At 38.7% G+C, this 22,970-nt stretch overlaps 1 protein-coding gene and 1 long non-coding RNA gene across 6 annotated transcripts; one reads left to right on the forward strand and one right to left on the reverse strand.

Annotated features, from left to right (window-relative positions):
* Positions 1-29: 29 nt before the first annotated feature.
* Positions 30-14,319, reverse strand: LOC107199075 (kinetochore protein NDC80 homolog). 3 transcript variants are annotated; one of them, XM_019005480.2, is made up of 15 exons: positions 14,091-14,319; positions 11,537-11,754; positions 11,073-11,159; positions 10,186-10,309; positions 9,884-10,056; positions 8,609-8,711; positions 7,781-7,870; positions 6,440-6,533; positions 5,208-5,314; positions 4,257-4,401; positions 3,854-4,098; positions 2,633-2,785; positions 2,277-2,366; positions 1,678-1,770; positions 30-202 (listed from the first exon to the last, which is right to left on the reverse strand). In XM_019005480.2, the coding sequence occupies exons 2-15, from the start codon at positions 11,635-11,637 to the stop codon at positions 68-70; spliced, it is 1,740 nt and encodes a 579-aa protein (XP_018861025.1). In that variant the 5' UTR covers positions 11,638-11,754; positions 14,091-14,319; the 3' UTR covers positions 30-67. The 3 variants fall into 3 exon arrangements, with proteins under 3 accessions (XP_018861025.1, XP_018861024.1, XP_015471884.1); XM_019005479.2 differs by lacking the exon at positions 14,091-14,319 and adding an exon at positions 13,511-13,761; XM_015616398.3 differs by lacking the exon at positions 14,091-14,319 and adding an exon at positions 13,511-13,757 and having other exon boundaries at positions 31-202; positions 3,854-4,059.
* Positions 14,320-14,572: 253 nt separating this feature from the next.
* Positions 14,573-22,964, forward strand: LOC107199074. Of its 3 annotated transcripts, none has more exons than XR_001519161.3 (4): positions 14,573-14,854; positions 15,385-15,898; positions 16,612-22,039; positions 22,237-22,964. It is a non-coding gene; the product is annotated as an uncharacterized LOC107199074 (long non-coding RNA). The 3 variants fall into 3 exon arrangements; XR_001519163.3 differs by having other exon boundaries at positions 22,243-22,964; XR_001519162.1 differs by having other exon boundaries at positions 14,574-14,854; positions 16,612-16,674; positions 21,886-22,964.
* Positions 22,965-22,970: the final 6 nt, after the last annotated feature.

The raw sequence follows: 22,970 nt of genomic DNA on the forward strand, positions 1-22,970 counted from the left end.
ACATTCAAGAGAATATCTTTATCCTTAAAAAACAAAAGAAACAAGGCAAACACGGAAGTTACGAGTCTTACTGTCGCTGGAGATCATGCAATTCATTTGTGGCTTCACTGAGACCATCATAGACACCACTCTCAAGTAACTGTTTATGCTTTTCTAATGATTCCCGTACATTTGCACATTTTTGCTCTTCCTCTTCTATCTCCTATAGTCATAAGAGGAGAAAAAAATTGCATTGCTCAGGAATAATTTTAATTTTTTTTTCTTGTTTTTATTACCTGATTTCATTCTAATGCTTGAATTCAAATCTCACACAAGTAACTCGAATTTCAGAACTGAAAAAAAGAAAACCCAAGGATATCCCTCCCAAACATAAAGTTTCAGCTATTTTCTGTATCATCCCCATCCCATAACAAGCCTAACCATCTCTTTATTCCTTTGACCATATTTAAAGGTCTGTGTTGCAGCTCGTTTCCCCTCACAGTTAAACTCCAAACGTGTTGCTTAGATAGTCTATATAGCTTAGAAATGGCACATCATGAGCAACCGTTTCTAGGTTAAAAAAATACAACCACATTTGAGTGTGGTTAGGGTTAGGTGGTTAGGTAACCACATTAGAGTGTGGTTAGCTTTTCCTTTTTGTCTGAGAGTGCAATTCCAAGCAATCGTCTCTTCAAGGAGAATGACACTGTTGATGCTACACACAAAACCAAACAAAATTCTGTCATCAACTCGACATGCAATTTTGGTAGATTACTGAAGCATCATCCTTAAAAAATAACTTTAATACTTAAGACTTACAAACAGCATTTTAAAAATCACAAGAGGAATTACATGACTCTCTTATTATAAACATCCAACGGCAACTGTATATTTTATGAGTTTAACTTTAGAGAAAAGTATATGCAAGAGCACAGAGCAAAAGCTAAATTTCATGTGGTTTTGAAAAACAGAAACTAAATTAATTGTCCTTAGCCAACTCAGCAGGTATTAGCAGTGAAATAACCCTGTTTCATGGCTATAGCAAAAGGAGTTAGGATTTACAAGAGCATATCTGGTAAACACTGGCTTAGTTCAAAGAACATTTTTCCGCAGGGCACCTCAGCAAAACAGTGTTGTCAGAGAAGTTGGGAGGTACCAAAATAGTCACTCTGTTGTTAACAGAGGGCTGTGTTCTGTTGCTGAACTGCAAGTGGGGAAAAGGATAGGGACTGCTCCTGTGCTGGGAAAGGAAGCTAAAGCAAGCAGCAGTTTGAGATCATTAAAACAATTTAACGTACTTTTGGCCAGCCAATGATTTCCTTATTTTCTACAGAGGCTGATTAAACGTGTTTACTAAAAAATGTAAATGTATTTATTATATACAAATTAATTAGACAGGGCAGATTCTGGTCAGATGATTGCTGCTGCTTTTATTAATGGATGCAGTAATTTAAGATTTGCAGGATCTGCTACAGTATCATGCCAGATTCTCTTACAAGTGAGTGAAAACTGATTCAGTTAAGGTAGCAGTCAAATAACTTTTCTGAAAAGAATGAAAAAATCCTGTAAGAGGAAAGGAAGAAGGCAAAGGCAGAAGCCCAAACAAAAATGCAACCCCAAAACTTATCTATAAACACAAAGGTTAAGGACAAGGGTATGATTAAGGATGACTTGTCATCAAGCTGTAAGAAGTTCTACCTTAAGCTTCTGCTGGTAAAGGTCATCTAGCTTTTCAGCTTCTTCTGCCAGCATTTTCACACTGCGTTTCTTGTCCGCTAGCTCTGTATTCACCTAGGATGAAAATGTAACCGAGGAAATATGGTTCAGAAAGAATTCCAACATACAAATAGATGCCATCACAAACTACACCTGCTAGCTCCCAAAAAACACAATAGGCTAGGTTGGGATACCAGCAAACCAAGTATTGCTAAAAATCTTCCTGATGACAATTTGTCAGTGATGGTAAGCCACACAATTGACTGGAATGGGCAACTTATTAAAAAGAAATATTTCCAATACTTGTGGTCAAATATATGTAACCTTGATAAAATTTTAATTCAGGGAATAGGCAATATTGCAACCAATGAAGTCCCCAATTCCTAGAAAAACTTTTAGGTTCCATCACAATTAAATTTTCTCACAGCTTCTCCCCCTCTACTTGTCCTCAGAAAAACCCCAACCAATTAAAAAATCCAACCCACCACACTGCACTTCACCCATGCAAAAGGTTGAATGAAAGCAGCAGATAAGGTTTTTAGGGCTGGCATTTTAGTCCTAATCTTCATTAGCCAACACACCTGTTCCAAAGTATCTTCCAAAGTCATTTTCCGTTGAGTAGCTTTAATGATTTCTTCCTCAGTCTCGTTGATGATCTCCATGAGGGGAACCTGTAATACACGTACAAGAAGATCTGACAAATGCAATTTGCTTATTTGAACCAAGATGCACCCCAGTACAACTTTTCTTTCTGTTTTTTTAGGCTACTGCATTCTCCCAGCCCAAACATCTTTCATATACAACATCATTATAGTGACTCATCACACAAACTTCTCAATGACATTTTATTGTGAGACAGAGACCTTTCCAGCATTTCCAAAGAAACACATCTTTTTTGTGAGTGGTAACTAAAGCCTTCAGTGTTGACTCTGCTCACCTTGATCTGAGTTCCGTATTTGAGTAGGCAATTTGGTCCTTCGTCAGGATTAAACTGAATCTCGAAGTCGTGGCCTTTGGAATTCTTAGCACTTACTGGAATTAATTTCAACTTTCGAGCCAGTTTATGATACTCTGCCAGTTGCTTATCAATCTGCTCAGAGGAGACAAGGGCAGAAATCATAGAAGAGATACAAGTGGAAAGCTTTGCAAGAAGCATTCATACAGTACTTTAAGAAGCACACATCTAATACAGCCAGGTTTCTCAGGGTATGTGGCTGACACTGAACAGCTTCACCTGTGGTTTTCCAGATTCATCTGCCATAATTTTTCCTGCCTCAGGTTTTTGAGAATTAGCTGACAGGGAACTAAAAACTTGCTGGAAAATAACACTAAACCAATGATCAGTCATCAGGTCAATATGCCTTCTCTCATTAGTCTTGACAGGAAATGCCACACAGCCACACATCCTTATAACTAACTTGAGCATGCCTCTAAACAAAGCTTATTAAATGCTCTAACTTCTAATTAATGAGTGCTATTTATATGTAAACAAAGTACCCAGGTTTTTTTTCCCAGTTTTATGTACTTCATACTTGCACAGGAGGATTTAAGTTAATACAAGTGCTTGATAAAGGGTAACCCTACCAAATATATTTGAAACTTTTTTTCTTTAGTTCTCCAACTGGCAAAGCAGAAGCTTTTAAATCCCATCACCTACAGGACTATATATTTTCATTCTGTTTGAAGGGATTGAACTTTGCCCTTGAAAGATGTTACAACTTCTACACAAAGAACTAATCAAGCCCTAAATGCATGCAAAGCTATTGATTCAAATAATAGTTTTGCCTTGCTATGAAATATTAACATTAGTCTGAAATTTCTTGTGTTATAAAAGCAATGGCATGCTAATGTTATCAAAGCTCTTATCACTGCTATAACAATGAGAGCTGACAGTGATTCATATTCTAGCTACATCTCTTCTGGAGAAAAAAAAAAGAATACACTTCCATTAAGTGCAAAACAGAAAAAAGGGGGGGAAAAAAAGAGAAACATCCTTCAGCAATATTGTAAACAGAGGCCATTCTTGTCAGTTTTGTCTGGTTAGATACACATATGGTGGTGTTAGATTATATAGGAAACAAACTATCAAGACTCCAATTTGAAGCTTATATGATGACAACTGACAGCCACCTCTGAGTGTAGTGTGGTTTTCACATACCGCCTCTTTATTCCTAACATATTTTAGCTCTTCATTCCACAGCAGATGTTCTTCTGCTTCCAGTTCCTTGGTCAGCTTGTTAATGGTTTGCTGCAGCTCATTTCTCTCGTGATTTACTCTCTCAATGTCCACAGCTGAGTACTTTTGGTTATCTAAGACATGTCGGAGCCGGGCATTCTCCTGCTTCATTGCTTCTACTTCCATTTCTAAGCTCACAAAACATTTGTGAAATGGACATGAATGAACTATTAGACAAAAAGTATCTTTATTAGCAATCCATTCTGGAAAGCTTATTTGTAGCATCATCCTACTCCAAGGATCAACCTCTGTCCTCAAGCTAAGAGCTCCAACTTGAAGACTATTTCTAGCTACATAGTCCTGACTGTGATCAAGGCCTCCTTACCTGCTGTCTCAACTTCACTGTTAACACTTTCCAGCTTTTGATCAAGGATAGCTACATGAGATTCCAGACTAGCCAAATAAGCCTGGTATTTCTGGACGTCTCCTTCAAGAGATGATTTCACTTTTCGTAGCGTTACTCTACGATCCTAGGAAATGGATGAGAAGAACAACCACTCTTAGATGAATATAAAATAATGACTTCACGTTCCAGACAAGACAGTAGAATAATTGGTCAATATCAATAGCACAAATATAAAACTAAAGAACTTTAACAATTTTTTATCTCTGTGAGAGCCGAGTCAAGTCAAGCACCTTTAAAGTAACAGCTAAGAAGCCTGAAAAGATTCTTGCACTGCAGCATTAGGTCTCTCATTTGCATCAGACACTGCACTTAGAAAATTCTTACTACAGTAGTTCACAACTAAACTCTAATAATATATGGAAGGCAGATAAAACTAGGGCATGGAAAGCCAGGAATAAACCCAGCACATTTTGTACAGCAAGAGTTTTAATTTGCCACCTGCACAGCCACTAACCCATTTTTAAGCTCGTGATGCATAAAAATCAGCATCCAGCTTTTCAAGCAAAATATTTTCCATAAAATATATTGTTACCACTGAATCCCATGCCTCATACCAACACATTTGGAAAACATAATCTTGAAATTTATATTAAAAAAAAGAGGTTCAAGTATTTTATTAATATTTCATTCAATACAAGACCTTATTATCTGGAAACATCTGCACATTATCAAACAAATAGTCACTGAACACTCCACAGAAAAAGCCTTGTTCTACAATGGTATAAAGTCTGTAAAAACCTGGGCTAATTAAAAACTTGAAGCACTGAAAATAGTTTTCCATTTGTTATGTATTGTAAGTATCTTCATTCAGAAATGGTCAATAATATAAAGTTCAACTCCACCATAAAAACAGAGACACAATTTACTAACTGGCTCGCTTTCCTTCTCTTTTTCTAGTCTTGCAATCTCTTCTTGAAGTCTTTTGTTCTCAGCTTCTAAACTTTCCATCCGGGCTTGATCTATATTAAATAAATCCTCTGTAAGAGAGAAGAGAAAGTGGGGTTACAAATTACTCTCACTAATATCACCACCTATTTTGAGTATCTCAAGTTTCAGCACAGTAAGCACCCATTATCTGCACAATTATTTTACACTGAAGAAGTAACTACAAAAACCCAAGAACTTATCAGAAAAACCCTTCCTTCAAATGCAACTAGGCAAAAACCCCAAAACAAACAAGAAAAGAAATGGGTTTCTCAGTCTTCATGACAAAAAGATTTCAAAGTCACTCCCAAGAGGTAAGAGTTTCCAAACTCTCATACAGCCCAAACCACAAGAGAGTATACAAGTCATTGTGAAGTTAGAACAGATCAAACTTATTTAACAACCTCTTTCTTATCCATATACTTCCTTGCTTCTTGAGACATCTTTTCTCTTACTTCACTTGGCTTTGCCAAAGAATGGGATGATTATTTTTTCCTAATATCCAGTAACAGCGTGGTACCTTGTTTCCTCTCCAACCGATGGCTCCAGTTTGCAAACAAAGGGCCCTTAGTCTGGCTTTTCATAGGAAATCAAAGAAAGTAAGAAACGCTTTTCTTCCTTGTTCTCACATTCTGCTTGTATTTTTGTAGGTGGAGAGTGAGTAAAAAAAACCTAATAATTTTCCACCACCTGAAGACAAACACAAGTACATGCTGAATCATATACAAGAACCCTCACAACAGAGTTTGAAACTTGCAGACTGTTTTCAGAGCTTTCAAAAGATGAACTGCCTTACTGATCAGGTGTGCATCCTCTGATAATCCTCCTTTTTCTTGATTTTTAATTGTTAGCTTTGCCATAAACAAGACATAAATGTGACATGAACAAGAGTCATCTGCATAGATGGGAGTTTGCATCTAAAGAATTGTACACTGGTTTTCTGTGACAAACCATTAAAAAAACAGGTGACACAGCTACAGCTGATAGCAGATCATGACCTATCCATCTGTACTGGTAAAAAATATATAGAAAAGAGAGCATTAAAAGTTGAAGTAACCAAAATGTACTTAGGAATTCGAGATTCCCTTAGATCACTTCCACTTGTAAACCAAACAAACTGATGTTAGGAGAAAAACCAGTAACACAATTGAATACTTAATTAAAACTCAAAAACTTACTTAATTTTGACTGCACTTCAGCATCCAACTCTTCAAAGGTATCTCTCCCTTGCATGAAAAGATCATAGCACTTCACACAGTAGTCCATGAAAAGCTGAAAACAATTTAAAAATCTTTCATTTCAACAATTCCAAGGCCTGTAAAATATCTGGGTAGTCTAAAGCTACTCAGTCACTGGAATTAAGCAGACACCAAAATATCTTTCAATGCTTTGATTGTACTTTTGTAAAATTAAACATTTTTCTTTCCTTTGAGCAAAGAATGTCAACAGATTATATTCGGACAGAAGGAGGCACCTATAATTCACCGTATGAAAGGTCTAGACATTCTGTATATTTCTATAATATTTAACAAGGATTGAAGGTACCATATTTAAGACTTTTTCATCTTGACGGAAATGATTCTCTCAGGCTAGTTTACGAAAGCTGGAGGTCTGTTTAACAGATCTCTTCAGTAAATATGACGATTAAAATTCAGATCTGCAGATGTCAAAGAACTAGTCTAGAATTAATGAAAGCTTACCCAAAAAGAATCTGCTAGACACTGTTACAGATGTTTCAGAAGCAATTACACCAATATTGTGAATTCTGTATCAACATATATGCATAAGTGTCAGTGTTGAAGAACATTTTGAATTTAAAAACATTTTTACTTGCCAACCATCAGGTTGTAACCTTAGTTCAAAATTATGATTTAACTTGATTTTTGCAATTTTCTAATTAAATGTTTTAGCTTATAATGTGACTTCCAAACACCTGTTGTGTGTTAACACTGAGCTAAATCTGAGTAGTACTAAAAATCAATGATATATTAAAAAGAAACCAAGCTGTTGGATTTTTAAGACCCTGAATTACATTGCCACCCTCTTTTGTGGCTCAGAAATAAAACTTTATAATCAATTTTTACATAGTAAACTGACTAGATACTGGCAGGAGCCACTATATTTAGAATTAAATCACTGTCTTTACACTGTACTGCTGTGAACTTCAGAATGCTCGAGTGCTACAGCAAAACATACCAGAAACTCTATTAAAACAATAAGGAGCATGATTCCCTTCCTCCACAAAGGAGAACTGAAACAGTAGGTGCTTGGAGAATAAGGCATTTCTGTTTAATACCCAGTCTTCACCAACAGACTGGCCATGATGCCTACTCAGGAAATAGATGATCAGGCTTTTTATATAATGCTACTCTACTTCCTAGAAAGTGTTGTGAATAAAAAAGGGAACAGAATCTCTAAGTACATGACACAGCAACCTAAACTGTATTTAAATTGTGTTGCTACAGCACATGGCAAAATTCAGTTGAGCAATTCTGATTCTAATTCCCTTTTTATGGTACCTTATGATGTACAATTCCATTATCCGTCTCTCCTCCCCAGGCCTGTCCATCATCATACGATGGTGGGTTTTCCCTGAACGCATGGTACAGCTGAAAAGCAGAGGTGCACACACAAAGAGCAAACGTGGAGACATCCATTCATTTTCATATTGGTTTCATAGGAAGCAAAGTAACACTGGATTAGGATTTCAGCAAGCAGGTTGGAATGAGCCTGTGTTGAGCTGACTAAACACGCAGGTAAAGAGGCATGAACTGGACAGTCAACACTGCCAAATTGTCTTGTGTCTTCTCAGCAAAAAAGGACAGGATTTTCATGGGTGCTTAGGTCAGCAGTGGTGAACTTCTGTCACAGATTCCAAATTTTGCTCAGACCTGAGCTGGCAGCAACAACAATTACCACAACGAAAAAACTCAAATAAAACAAAAATTAAATCAAAACACCCCACCCAAACACAAAACTTGCCACTCTGTATAAGAATTACAGGGCATTTGAATAATTTCAGTTGAAAATTACATCCTTAGATTTCAAATTTAGGAGAGAATGGTAGATGTCACAACATTTGCACTGAAGATAGATGTTCTATTCAATGATTGTACCCATTAACTTCTCATGTTTAACGTATGCATAAGTCAGTATTTACCCACCTTTCTTTTATACTTTAGTTTATCCAGTGCGTACATTTAAAGAAAAAAAATATCACAATATAACATGAAAAGCTCACTTGAAAAGTTACTAAAACGTAAGGCTGAGGGTCAGCTCCCAGATTACAGCTAAGAACACCCAACTTTTTCTTTACCTATATGTTAAAGAGATTTGTTTAATGTTACCTTGACACAATCAATTAACCAAACCAAAGCTGCCACAATCTGAGGCCAGGTGTGTGGTGCACCCACGGTACGCATGGAGCTTTTTGACAGAGCAAAGGGGTACCTATAGGGCCAAAGAAGATACATTTTTAATAGCTGTGGCAGACAGTGACCAAAACAAACCAGCATATTTGGAAAATAAAGCAGCACATTTTTATATGTGGATGAAAGCACAGAAGGAAGAGCAAACTCAACTGCACTTAATACTGTACTTCAAAGGAAATTAAGTTCTTACAGCACTATTTTATTCAATTATTGTGGGTTTCTCATTTTGTGATTCGTAGAATATCTTGACTTAAAAAAGATCGCTAAGGATCAACAAACTCAACTCCCTGCTCCTCGTCAGACTGCCCACAACTAAACCATATGATCAAGAGTGTCATCCAGATGCTCCCAAAAGACAACCTCAAGTGAGTTGTCAGAATTAGTAATTTTATCCAAAATGACACTCTTGCTGCAGCAGAGTGTAATCCTTTTCAACGCTAGGTCAGCAGTTTCAAATGTTACAGATTAAAACAAAATTTTATTAAAATGCTGAGAAGTGAAAAAAACAGATTTACACCTACATTTAAGGAGCCCTGGCACTTTCACACCATCACGGGTTCAAATCTACAGGAGTAAAATGGACTTTTTTTTTTTTAATGAGATTGAAAATTCACAATTAACAATAGGCAGAGGGTTTTCTTTCTGGGAAAGTGTTGGGGCATTAATAATTTCAAACACTGAACAAATTCAGCAATAAACCACTCAGCTACTTAGTGTTTTATCACCTCAACGGTCATTTTTGTTATTTCCACATTCTGCTTTCAAAGCAGAATAAGTGTAATTGCAGGAAAATATATTTTAAACTAAATTGACTTGATCCAAAAATTCTGGAAATTTTAGTTGTTAGACTCTAACAGAATGAACAGAAAGGTTTGTCAAGAAGAATTCTGTCCTATCTTTCAATTTTTTATACAAATAATCAATTAAATTTAATGTTACAAAGCAAGATTCCAAGAGCTTATAGTTCTGCAGGTCTAAATATAAAATGTATAGTAGATTCTGAAAATCAGCAAGTAAATCTAGAGCTAAACAAAAGCAAAACAAAACTGACACAACATTGTACTTTTAGAGTCTCATCTGAATTAAAAAACCTATCCATTCTCTCCAACTATCAATGCGGAATTCTTAGCTTTTAAATTTCTAGCCATGTCATATCTATTCAGCCCAGGAGAATAACAATAATTATCTTACCCAAGGTCTTTAAAAACTTTGGGAATTTCCTCCTCAAATTTTGAGTCAGGCAGTTCATAAGAAGGGCAGAGGAATCTATAGATAAAGGTGAAGATCTTTAAAAAGTCCTTAACTGATGGAGATTGTAGAGATTTCATGGAAACATTGTGCCCATAAGCATTCTCAAGGAGGAACTGTGCAAAAGAAACACAGAATACCAGTCACTAAATAAAGCTTAAGAATTGAATCCAAGAGAAAGGACCCTTCTGATGAATACAGTTTTACACCTCATAACATAAGTGCAGAAGGAGTTAATATGTTACCTCATAAAGCTTCTTGATACATTGTTGGATGAATGTTTTGTCATGAAGGGGCCTGGGATCCTTTATCTTTTCTGTCCCAAACACACCGTGCTGGCTGCTGCGGGACCCTCCAGCCCCACTCGCTCTAAGGACAGATAGTAAACACAGGTCTTGTGAAAATACATAGAAAGGAGAACACTCTTCATGTTTAAGTCACAGCACAAATGCTATGTTGATATTTTCTTTGCATTTGTTATACAAAGTGATACTTGAAGTTTTCTCTTCATTTGAGGTGATTGGATAAACATCATCAACGTGGAAGCCACAATGCCACGTGTGCAACAAAGGGATTACTGCATTCTAGATGAATAATGTCATCATTTTATTGAAAGAAATAAACTCTTAGAGAGCAGAAAACAAACCCAAAGATGAAGAAATCATGTTGGTGACTGTGAATAAAGACCAAAATATTTAAGGACTATTTAAAAGGAATAGACCCCTGCAGCATTGGGGGTCCTATGAAAGAAGATACCACAACACAGAAAGTCATGAGCTAAGCAGAAAGATTTTAGATTTTTGGAAGGTTAGTACCTCAGAGAGAAGAAATTAATGCAGAGTATATTTTAGATGTCATTCTTCCTTAAACAAAAAAAAAAATGTAATGAGATACTCTTAAGGTCTGCAGTGCACGTCATTCCCAAAAGAAAAAAAAAAGCTCCCAAAGCAATTCCTGCTCCACAGCATTATTGTTTATTGATCAAGGACTGGAGGAAGGCAGACCTGAAGGTCTGCTTGCCTCGGATCCATTATTCCCTATAACAAAAACCAGTCAAGAAAGAAAAATTCCAAAATTATATAGGACCATTTTTGTTTTAATATACAGTGCAGGGAACAAAACCTATACATACCTGTTCCCAGAACAGCTGGCTTTTCCTTCTGAAGCTCCAGATGTAGGTTTGTTCATGCTCAGCTTCCCAAGGGTGCTTCTGTCCTTCCTTAGGAATAGAGAGAAGGATTCAAGTGACTGTTTCTACCAATTCATCTCTTGCTTTTACAAGAACTATACATGCACTCATATATTCCTAAACACCTTCATCACAGCAACATCTTAGAAAGGTCAGCTCACGCACCCAGCCATCTCCTAAGCAACATGTAACAAAGGCTTACCATTTGAAACATGACACAGGTATACAAAAAGGTTAAAGCAAGTAGTGTTGCAGAACTGGAGCACTTGTGCAAACACCCTTGGCTGTAAGGAGACTTCTCACTGTTTCAGGTTTTTTTCTCAGTTGCTACTCACACACACTACAATAAATCTCTTCAGAATTAGTTTTATATAATTATTTTTAGCAATCTGACAGGCAAGACTTACATCTGAGGTGTTTGAAGACCCATCTTGTTGCTGTCCTCCACTCTCAGTGCCATCATAGATTGTCGGCTGCTGCTTCCAGCAATACTTGAGCTTCGCCTCATTGTGACTGCTGTAAATCCCTCAGTGTTCCAGCAGTGTGAGAAAATACAGGGTCTAAGGGTATTTTGTGTTCTAAATGCCACAATGATTTCCCAAAAGCTCAGAATAAAGAAGTAGACCTGTACATTGGATCAAAAAAAAAGATTATGTTAGACTCCAGAAATATGTAAGAGCAGCCACAGTCTTTTAAATCAACTGTTTTATTGACGAAAGAGTCAGTGGTTACTCCAAACCTACTGTTTTGCCTTTCTTTCTATTTGGTCACTTCAAACCCCCAGGTTCCAAAAGCAAAAGAGCTTGAGAAATTTTTCAGTTCAGTCCACTGGGAAAAAGGCCACACTACCACAAGTACACAAATACTGCTTACAGCACTTCATCCATACATCAGCTCCTGAGCTGCTCAGTCTGAGCCTACCAATTCATTTGCAACTGATCCCCCAGCATCATAGCACAATAACTGGAAAACCTGTTCTGAGGTAATATTATGGCTGTCTTCAGTCTATGCATGCAGATATAAATCAAACTGGAATATTAATACCATTGTCCCCACAGTGGCATTAAGGTGGAATTTGAAGTAAACAGAATTAATTCAGGAAAAAAATGCCAGCTTTCTGTTGGAGTCTGGGATACAAAGTGTGTACCCTTGTTTCCGATACTTAGTTCTAAGATCCAGAAAAACACTGAATTTCATATAACATGAAATTCATGAGCATGTTTTCATGGTGATACATGAAAACAGCTGTTAAAATTAGATAGAAAAAGCTAAAAGTGTGTGTAGATTAGAAAGTTTTCTTAAATCACTGAAAAAGTTAGTTTAGAGAGCAGAAGGCAAGATGGACGATTTAGGATGTTGTCTCTTGTCCCTTCTTTCTTCTTCATGTTCTTCTAGAGGTTTTTGGGTAATAGTATGTGATTGGACAGAAAATGCCGCAGTGTAGCACAGAGGTGAAGGGTCATTGGGTCATTAAGAAAAATAATATACGTGTCTATTATTAATTGGGTAAAAATAGGTATAAAGATAAAAGAACTGTGTAGTTCGGGGCCATTTTGTGCTGTCGGGCACGGGATGAGCCACAAGGTCTTGTTGTACCAGCAGAAGAAAGAAATGTACCAGATTGCAAAGATATAACCTTGTGCAGTCAGTCTGGAGAGACCTGCCAAGTTTTGTGATGACCTGTTAATAAACACGAGAAACAAGATTCTAACAAGCTGGGGAGTTCTCATCAAATCACAAGAACTGAGATAAGCAGGGCTCCCCATGAGGGAGGATCCCAAAAGAATTCAGTCCAAAGGAGGCTGAGAAATCCAGGAAGAGAGAGGAAAATATAGAAGAGATGCAGCAGAAACAGAAAAAGGATTTTTTAGAGAAAAGTTAGAACCTCTGTAGAGGGCAGAAAGTGTATCTCATTTGTGGGATAGGCTTAAATGACTGAATTATAACTAATAAAAGCCCCCTCCACTACAAACGTTACCAAAACACATTATTAGTATAAACTGTTGCTTCATTTTATTTCCAGTTACACTGCTCACAAACCACAACAGAAGTCTAGCTCTCAAGCTCAATTCACAGGGCAGCACATTCATGAGTTCACTGTGTCTGGGGAAGAAGCTGCATTATTCCATTATTTTAACTGGGACGAACCACAAAAAGATTGAATTTTCACAAACATAGCATGTGATTAGCTTCTAGTATAACAGAATCAATTAGGCTGGAAAAGACCTGTGAGATCCTCTAATCCAACTTATGAGCAATCACCATCTACTAAGCTTTACCACAGCTCTAAGTGCTACATCCAGCCTTTCCTTAAACACCTCCAGAGACACTGACTCCACCATCATGCTGGGCAGGTGTGGTGATTGCTTAAGCAAGCTCACCCTCATTCACGACAGCAGTCCATTCCAGTGTACAATCGCCTTTTCTGTGGAGCAATTCCTCCAGCTGTCCCACCAAAGCCTGGCACAGTTTGAGCCCGTGTCCTGTCGCTCGTTGCCTGGGAGAAGAGGCCGACCCCCATCTGGCTACAGCCTCCTCTCAGGTATTTCCAGAATTATGAGGTTGCCCAGAGCCTCCTTTTCGCCAGGCTCAACAACCCCAGCTCCCTCAGCCACTTCTCATGGGACTTGTGCTCCAGAGCCTTCCCCAGCTCCGCTGCCCTTCTCTGGACACGCTCCAGCCCCTCAGTGTCCTTCTTGAACTGAGGGGCCCAGAACTGGACACAGCACTGAGGCGCGGCCTCACCAGCGCCGCGTACCAGGATTGTCACTGCCCTGCTCCTGCTGGCCACGCTGCTGCTGCCATTAGCCAGCCCGCTGTAAGAGCAGAGCTGGAGCAGAGATGGAAGAGCAGTGTGCCAGAGCCAGAACGCCAGCAGGATAAAAAAGAGAAGAGCGCAGGAGCGCGGCAGAGCCCAGCGCAGCTCCGCCCTCTCGCCCTGAGAGCGCGTCTAAACCGTACCGAGGGCGACCGGGGCACTCAGCAGCGAGGCCAGCCCGGGACTCCCCACCACTACCACCGCCGCCGCACGGACATTTGTCCCGGTGGTTGAGGGTGATTGGTATTGGTGTTGGTGTTGGTGTTGGAGCTGGAGTTGGAGTTGGTGTTGGTGCCGCTACCCTCCCGCTCCCCGCCCTGCTGTTACCACCAGCGCCGCCGCCCGCTCGCAATTTCAAATATGCCCGCCCGGACGTCCCTCAGTGCGTCAGACGGAACTGCGTCACGGCAGGGCCGCGGGCGGAGCAGCGCCGAGAGGAGGGGAGGAGGGAATGGAGGGGCGGAGGGAATAGAGGGGAGGAGGGAATAGAGGGGAGGAGGGAATAGAGGGGAGGAAGCAATGGAGGGGCGGAGGGAATAGAGGGGTGGAGCGAATGGAGGAGAGGAGCGAATGGAGGAGAGGAGGAGCGAATGGAGGAGAGGAGCGAATGGAGGAGAGGAGGAGCCCAAGCCCCGGAAGGGCTCAGGGACGGGCCATGGCCGTACAGCGACATGGCGGCGCCCGCGGTGAGTGTTTGCCAGGCGCTGCAGGGCCACGGCGAACCCCGGGCTTTTCTCCAGCCGCCGAGAATTTTCCTGGCGAACAGCCCGAGCTCTCGGTCCCTGTGTGCCCTCGGGGATGGGAATCGGCGCCTGGCCACAGCCGCGCTGGGGCTGCGGCTGCCCCTGCCCCTGCCCTTGTGCCTGTTGCTGCTCCCGGGTGCCGTCATAGTGATCCATGTCTCTAGGTATATGTGTGTGTGTGTGTGTGTAGATACAGTGTGTGCATATGTACATAGTGAGTATGTATGCACATGTGTGTGTTTATATGTGAATATGTATAGCGTATGTGTATATATAGTGTGTGCATATATGTAGTTTATAGTCTATAGTGTGCAGATGTATGTAGTCTATATAGCATGTGTGTAACATATGTAGTAAAGATATGTAGTGTAAATGCATATATATGTGGTGTATATACAGTGTATAGATATACACAGGTATCATATAGTCTTAGACATAACTGGAGTGTCATAGGGCTGTTTTCTGACTCGTTAAAAAGAGCCAGAGTAAGCACATACCGTAAAAAAGTATGGAAAGTCATATAAAATTTGGTTACTACAAAAAATGTAGTGGTATGGGGATCAACATAATGGGGAAACCAGCTGAAGTCAGCAGTGTGGCCTGTGTGAGCATGGAAATGTCTGTCAGATGGGATGTGCTAGTTTATTAAATAGTGATAATTCTGTAAAGTGAATTCTTACAAAAATTCCCACAGGAGGAGGAGGTTGCTCCAGGAAGTGCAGATGGTTGGTGAAGGCTGTGGTTTCAGGGAGCTGATCTTTCGTCCTGAAAAGGGGACTTAGGATGTTGGTGGTACATGGTCTGACAGCGGGATGGCTTGTGGATCATCTCTCTTTCATCAACCAGTGTGGCTATGAGATCTGTGACTCCTTTGCACACCCTGGTGGTGTCACTCACAGCACTTCTGTCACATCTACTGAAGACTGTTACAGTATTTCTACTTTTGCTGCCACGCCCTCATCAAGCGATAGTCCTCCTTTTGATCCCGGAGATGCCGTAGAAGCAGAAGGTAAAAGAGCAAAAATGAGATACGTGTTTTGGGAGGAGTTCTTGGATATTTCTAAGCCCTATATAGCTGCAGCTTGTGAGGAGCAGCCGTGTCCTGCCCTCAGGTGAGTCTGGCAGAAGTAAAGGCCAACAGCAACAGAGAGGAATACCAAGAAGGAGCAAAGAGTGACACTGGAGATTCTCTTGCCACTGCTAGGAAGGTATGTTCTTTGTAACATAGTAAATTGCAGTAATCCCTTGATAAATAATATTCTGCTAATACTTTTTGCATGCCTGAGTCTTTTTAGGTAGTGTAGAAGAGCGGGCACTTTTGAGGATATTCTTGTGCCCCTCATGTGAGTAATGTGCATTCTGTCTCATAAGCAGTGGATTGCTCCCGAGATCTCCTGGCACTGGTTGTGGTCAGGTACACAGCCTGAAACTGTGGTAGCTGAGATTGTGCAGATTAGCGAGCTGGGAAGGACAGTATGAATTTACTTTAAGTGTTGTTCAGTACTGTTCCATATGGACATGAGAAAATAAGAGTCACTTGCCTAAACCAATAAATGTAATCATAGAGAAATAGTTAATATTTTTCTTTTATTGGTAAGCTGCACTTGGCAGCTGAAACTTTTAGTATGGGCCCAAAGGAGGCATGAGCACAAACTGTGCACTAGGTACCTTCAGATCCTAGTACCATGAATAATTTAGAGCAGCTTTAAGCCTATGTACCTTGTGAATGCCTCCAGCAGTTTAGTTATTTTCAGATCTTTTTGCTTATTTGACTTGTACTCATGATAGTAAAAAGAGATGGAAAATTTTACCTGCTTTTAAAGAGGTAAATTGTAATTCAGGTATGTTTGATTTTTTTTCCCCTTTTATTTCATTGTGGAATTATATGGTTTTTTGTTGTTGTTTTTTGCTAATTCTGCAGAAAGGTGAAAGGAAATGTGTATTCAACCAAGGTGAACTGGATGCTTTGGAATACCATTCAAATGTAAGTTGGAAAAAATGTATATTTTGCAAGTAAAAGCTACTTGACTTTGGGCATGTGCAAAGTAGAGGGCATGGTTGCAAACAAATTCTGTTTTTGTAGCTTGTTCCACTGGTGCAAAGAAGGAAAGGAAGGTCAGTCTCTCCAATCCTTACATGAATTCATGCTTACAGAGTAGATCTTTTATGTAGACACATGTGAAATTGCATCTGAGACATTACAGAGAGCTGGAAGCTGCATCCACAAAATAACTTGTACTGCTGTATGTTATAAGGGATTTTTTCCTTGAACTTGGGAGGTTAATTAAAGTTGTTATTGTTAGAGAGTTCATTGATATGTTTAATTATGTTGTAAGATTGTTAAGATAATTGTTGAGTGTATTTTAGAATGTTTGGGGTTGGGGTTGGTATTGGATTGGGGGTTGGGCGGATAAAATGGGGGATTGGTAAGAGATATAAGAGGGCTTATGGGGACATGGAATGGAACATTCAAGAACATGATGTCATCAGCAGAGTGAGTAAGGATTGGAAGAAATATCCACCAATCATTTGACGCCCTGGGAAAATGATTGGACCAGGATGAACGTGGCTATGGACCAATCAGAGCCCAAGAAAGCAGCCAATCCTAAGACGGATCCAAAACAGACCAATCCAAGCCTAAGGGAGGGTATAAAATAGGGTGTTACATGTTAGCGGGGACTTTTCTTTCTTTTCTTGTGGGGCTTTTTCCGTTGTTCGTGAGTTTTGTTCGATACGTTGTTACTGTCCCGGTCTGTAGCGTGGAGCACACGGGACTAGCCTATGTCTCCCTTCGGCTGCAGCTCAGTATTAATAAACAGGCCAGGCTTTAATTACACCAGAAAGTCTCGAGCCTCGTTTATAACACTATAGATAACTGAACATTATGTTGTGATGAGTTAAATATTAGGAAGTGATCAATTTGAAATTGGCAGCATAACCCATTCTGAAGATCAGCTCTTCAGCATTTCATGACACTGTGCTGAGTTACTCAAAGCTTTTGGGACCTTTGAAGAAAATGTGCTTCAAAGTATCTTATTCTGCAATTGAAAAAAAAAAAAAAACAAACAACTTTTCCCTAACATTTTATATTGTCCTACTAAAGGATCATGCATTAATTGGAATTCTAATCTATGTGTTTATGTCAGTGATGTGCTGGTGAAGATACAGCTGATTAATACTGAAGCATAATAGTGAATAGTAGAAATAAAATCTGTAGGTAATGTTTGATGTATTTTACTGCTTTCCCAAATAGTGATGTGAGCCTGAACTGGGAGCTACACTTGCTTTCTTTCCTTTGGCAAAGATGTTAGTCATATTGGGCTTTTATTCTTAAATCTGTTCTGCTTGAACTACATTTAGATGATTATGCTTTTTTCCTTTTACACGGCAGCAATCTTGTAGTAAAGATTTGCAGCTTGCTGATACAGTGTAGAGGTCCTGGGATTATTTTTGTGAGTAAGCTGTGCATGTGCAAAATCACCACAAAGGAAAAAACTTTGAAGTTCAGCATGAAGTTCAACATGAGTATGAAAACTTCAGGGCAAAAATAAAATCATTCAACAGTAGAAATAAGGAAAGAAATGAAGTCTTGAAGGCTTGTTTAACTTCAAATGATATTTGGTAAATATGTAGAAAAGACAGAGTTTGGAAAAATCTGTGACCCCAGTTAGCCTCTTCTATCATTCACAGATTAGAAAGTAGTATTGGGTTTTTGCTATATTTGTGTTGTTGAAGGTTATAGCTCTGCAAGTCAACCCAGATTATTTTGACATGTATTTGTTTCTATAGAGTCATTGTCAAAAAACCCAAAGAACGCCAGTTTTGTTTCTGCAAATGAATCTATGAATTTTAGCTATTGAATCCATTTATGAATTCCAGTCAGTGGCAACAGTACAAAATATGCTAAATTCCTTCAGCAGCCATTTGTTAAAACTGCTTCAATAGCTTGATAGACAGGAGACTTTGTCCACTTTGTCCACCTGTGAGTTAACGCATGCATGTAAGAGGGTGTTGTTTCTAAAGATATATTCATTAATTCTGTTGAAACAGTATGACCTCCTCTTATCACAAACCAAGGTAGTAAAAATTTATGACTCTGTACTCTCTGATATCTAGAGGTGGCACTATTAAATTATTAAAAAAAAAAATTCTTCCCCTGTCACTAATCTGGGAATTGTAATAAAGTATATTTTGTAAAACCCTCTTGTAGTCTTGAAGATTCTGTAATCAGAAGCATTTGAAACCTTTAATAAAGCCACTCTAACTGACAATGGACGAATGGATAAACACACCTCACTGACAATCAAAAGACATAAAGGCTCCATGATTTGGGTATAAAATGGTGTGGGGGGCAAAGATTTGTTTTTGGATAAGCAGTGTTAAAGTGAGAGGTGTGTCTTTAAAGGCCAGGAAAAGTCAATTCCACCCTCTGCCTCAGGAGATGTGCCCTGTGAGCCCAGGATGAGTTGCCCCACCTGCAGACCCCTGGTGGGGTGGCAGCCCAGGGTGTTGTGATGTGTTTTGTGCCCCTGGGTTTCTCCTTTGCTCTGTCCCTATTAGACCCTGACCTTAAACTCCAGCCTGGCTCTGTTCCATAAAACCCCCACCCTGCCTCTGCTCTGTATTCTCTGTCTCTGGATTTAAGATGAATTTGTTCCTGTGTTGAATAAATGGTTTCCTGACATTAACCAAGCAGAGACCCGTCTCGTTGAGTCCCTTGTTGGTCACCAGAACCCATAACCTCCCTGGACTTGATCCTGCAGCTGCGGAACGCAGCAAAACAGGTCTCTAAATTTTGTGAAGGTGCTGAAGTGAATAACAGTGTATATAGGTCCAGGAATTGTGTCATCCTGGACTGACTAACAGGCTATTTGAGAGGTTTGCCACTTAGAAAAGTTACAAAAATCAAATTCTGATACTTTGATTTACTGATTGTACTTCTGTATTACTGTAAAATGCATAAACTGTTGTTTTATGAAGTGAATTGAAATGTGGAAAATGACTTATTTTTAGATCCCAGTATACATTTCAATTAAAAGTATGTTCATGGGCACAGTGACTTGAAATTAGAATTTTCAATTAAACTTCAGATAGTTGCTTTGAAATTTGAAATTCAAATGTTTGGTTGAAACAATGATATTCCACGTCTGCTGTCTGAAATGTTTTATTCAGTAGTTTCACATTCTTTCTTTCTCCAGCCTTCTAATTATTGTAACTTTACCAAAAAATGAAAAACAACAGCAGAAGTTTGCGTGGTGTCCTGGTATTGGATTTGATCTATGGCTGGCTGCTACTTCCATCTGTCAATTATATCGTCCTCAAAAATACTAAAATGCAGAGTGTTTCAGAGATTATGTAAACCAGTGTTAAGATAACACATTTCCTATTAATTGTCTATCATCAAAATATAAAAATGAATCTCAACTATCCACATTTGTAAGAAGAGAAATTAGCATTCTCCTTAATGAAAAGCAAAATTTCTTGCTCTTGTCTATGTTTTCAGAATAGTCCAAAGTCGTCTTCACCTACATCAAAACCAGTATTTTAGAGAGAGTTACAGACTTCCTTGCTTATTTTATGAAGTGGTTTCTCAATAATCTACTGGCAGTAATTAAGTGTCAGTAAGGTCATCAAATCAAGTTCTCTTTCACAAGACTTGGAAAAAAATTGTAGGCATCACAATGTATCAATGCAGCTTCATCCAAATTTGTTTCTAAATGAAAAGAAAATTGCAAATTTAAAAGACAATATGTAAAATGTCCCAAGCTCCCATGAAAATTAACCTTAATTTCATCCTGCATATTCAAATATCTAGATTAAAATCTACCTGAAGAGACTTTCATTAAGAAGCTAATACTGGTTACAAATTAAGAGTGCCTCACAACCAGCAGTAATGCTAAGGAAAGCAGCAAAATATTGAGAAATCACTAGAGAGTAATGAACTTCAGAAATAACAGTAACTATTTGGTGATATAAACTTGAGAATTTAGAACATGCACCACAAACCTGACAGTGTCTTAAATTAATGAGAAAATATATCTATAAAATAACGTATTGCCATTTATTCTTACTAGAAGAGGTTAATATTTTACAGGAAAAGATTAGCAGACTTGACCTGAATTTTTGTTGCTAATCACACGAGGTTTAGACCATCTCTAGTATAATCACTGAGCAAGCAAAACTTCTTTTTTTTGCCTTAAAAAATACTTTTTAAGGGCCCTTGCGTGCTATTACAAAGCACAGCTTCCCATAGCCAAAACCTTCACTTCAAATTTTTATTTCGGTGGGTGGTCCCTAAGCCCACTAAGCATTACACTGTGGAATAAAAATCACCAAAGCAATTTCAGTCATATAAAAATGAGCTTATGTATCAAAAAAACCCAAACCCTAACTGCATTTTTGCTCAGTATCTTCTCAGATATTTGATCAATTAAATCTTTGAGACAGGATAGGTTTGCTTTTTTGTATAAAAAAGTACTGTGTATGGCACCAGGCAAGAACTGCATCCAGACTTAGGAAGGAAATTTCCAGCTGTAAAGCCAGTTCTGTTTACCATTTTTTCACTCCATTATTAACAATTTCACTAACCTTAAAGCCTGTTTAGGCATAACAAAATTAACTTTTTGATTTTAGAGTCTTAAAGGACATTTCTCTGAATAACATTTCTTAAAAAAGAAATGGTTTTGCTCAAGCAAAGCACAATTAATGTCAGCTAATTTTTAGTATTTTTTACAAAACTGACATGCTGCTAAATAACAAGTTGGAAGAAGTAAACCATTTAAAAGGCAAATCTGATTTACATGTAGGAAACTGTTTCTTGTTCACTCATCATCAGAATTACTTAAACTGCAAGTCTCTGTTTTTGTGTGAAATGCTACTGAGGAACAAATAACAAAATGAAGGTTGATTCAAAACTATCCCCATTCTTTTTGTTTGCTTTTTACAAATGAAAAGGATGTCAAGCACCCCCACAATATTGTTCATGAAAACAGACTCCCACTTTCTCTGCATGAATTTCTGGAGAGGATGTCATTTTCCAAAAACTACTCCTTCCACTACTGTATTCTGCAGGAGACTTTTGGACAATCATTTTTTATGGAATGAGGCAAGAACAGTACAGTAACCTCACTTGAGTGTCACAGATAATAGTTCAAATTTGAAGAACATTTTATCTGTTCATTTCTGCTTTTGACAGTTGTCTGTTCAACAAACTCAGTCAGCTGAGGACAATACGAGCTGTTTGTACACGGATCTAGCAAGACAAGATAAAAGAAGATCTTCTGCAAGTTATATTCATTTCTAAAATGAAAGGGGAGAACACCCAGCTGTAATCTTAATCCTTGAGAGAGGTGAGTGAGACAATAGCTGAGTTTTGCAAGACACAAAAAATAGAAGTAAACTTTACGATTTCTAATGGTTCCACAGCAGACAGTGAGCTCAACACAAAGGAGGGTGTGATTGAAACTACCTAATCACTTTGATTTGTTCATCAGCTTTTCTTATCATTAGAAGCACCTTTGACTTCTATTGCTTTTGTTTCTCCAAGAAACAGTTTTACCAGCTGAGTTGAAGCAGGGGCTGTGGCTGTGGAGCTGAGGTCCTCACACGAAGCACCGATGAAAGCGTTGCTGGTCAGCATCACTGCAGGATGCTGGGCTGGTTCCCTGTGCCGACAGGACACTGCTGGCTCCAGATGTGAGCTGGGTCTTGTTATAGATACATATTATATTGTTGGCTTTTTGCAAATATTAAAAAGAATGCTATGTGTATAAGATTGGAAAATTTTGTTGTATTAATATAGTTTCCTTTATTTCTGTTATTGATGAAACTTAGAAATAGTGGTATAATACATATATGTTGGGCTATGGCATAGTATTAAAACAAAAACTACTTTTGTTTGTATAACCCAAAGACTGAGAAAAAATAGCTAGAGAAGCCCTGCATTCGTAAACTAACTTATCCAGATGAAGACAGCAGTGACCAGAACTCTGGGGGAGGAATTGATTGCATTTCTGTTATCAGGGAATGTAAATCTCGATGGCGCCAAGAAGATTGATCTATTGGGAAGGGGGCAAGAGAAAACAAAACAAAAGAACACCAAAGATCCTAAGAAGAATGTCTGAATATGTATGAGAATTTATGGATACGAAGTAGGGTTCTGTTTTTAAGGGACAATCCTTTGTTAGTAAGGGGTGCTCTGATGTGGATAGACAGGGAACGCCGATCGGAAGATCTCGCGTTGTACGTGAAGATAGGGCCCCTCTTTCCACAATGTTCTAT

The sequence above is a fragment of the Parus major genome, unplaced genomic scaffold, assembly GCF_001522545.3.
Source record: "Parus major isolate Abel unplaced genomic scaffold, Parus_major1.1 Scaffold423, whole genome shotgun sequence".
Lineage (NCBI taxonomy): Eukaryota > Metazoa > Chordata > Aves > Passeriformes > Paridae > Parus > Parus major.

Bases quoted from the DNA above. Each gene is read 5' to 3' on its own strand.
- LOC107199075 (XM_019005479.2), bottom strand. The intron at 2,786-3,853 runs GTATGTGAAAAC...TCCTCTGAGCAG, and splicing joins ATGTTAGGAATAAAGAGGCG to ATTGATAAGCAACTGGCAGA. The intron at 2,367-2,632 runs GTGAGCAGAGTC...CGTGTATTACAG, and splicing joins AATACGGAACTCAGATCAAG to GTTCCCCTCATGGAGATCAT.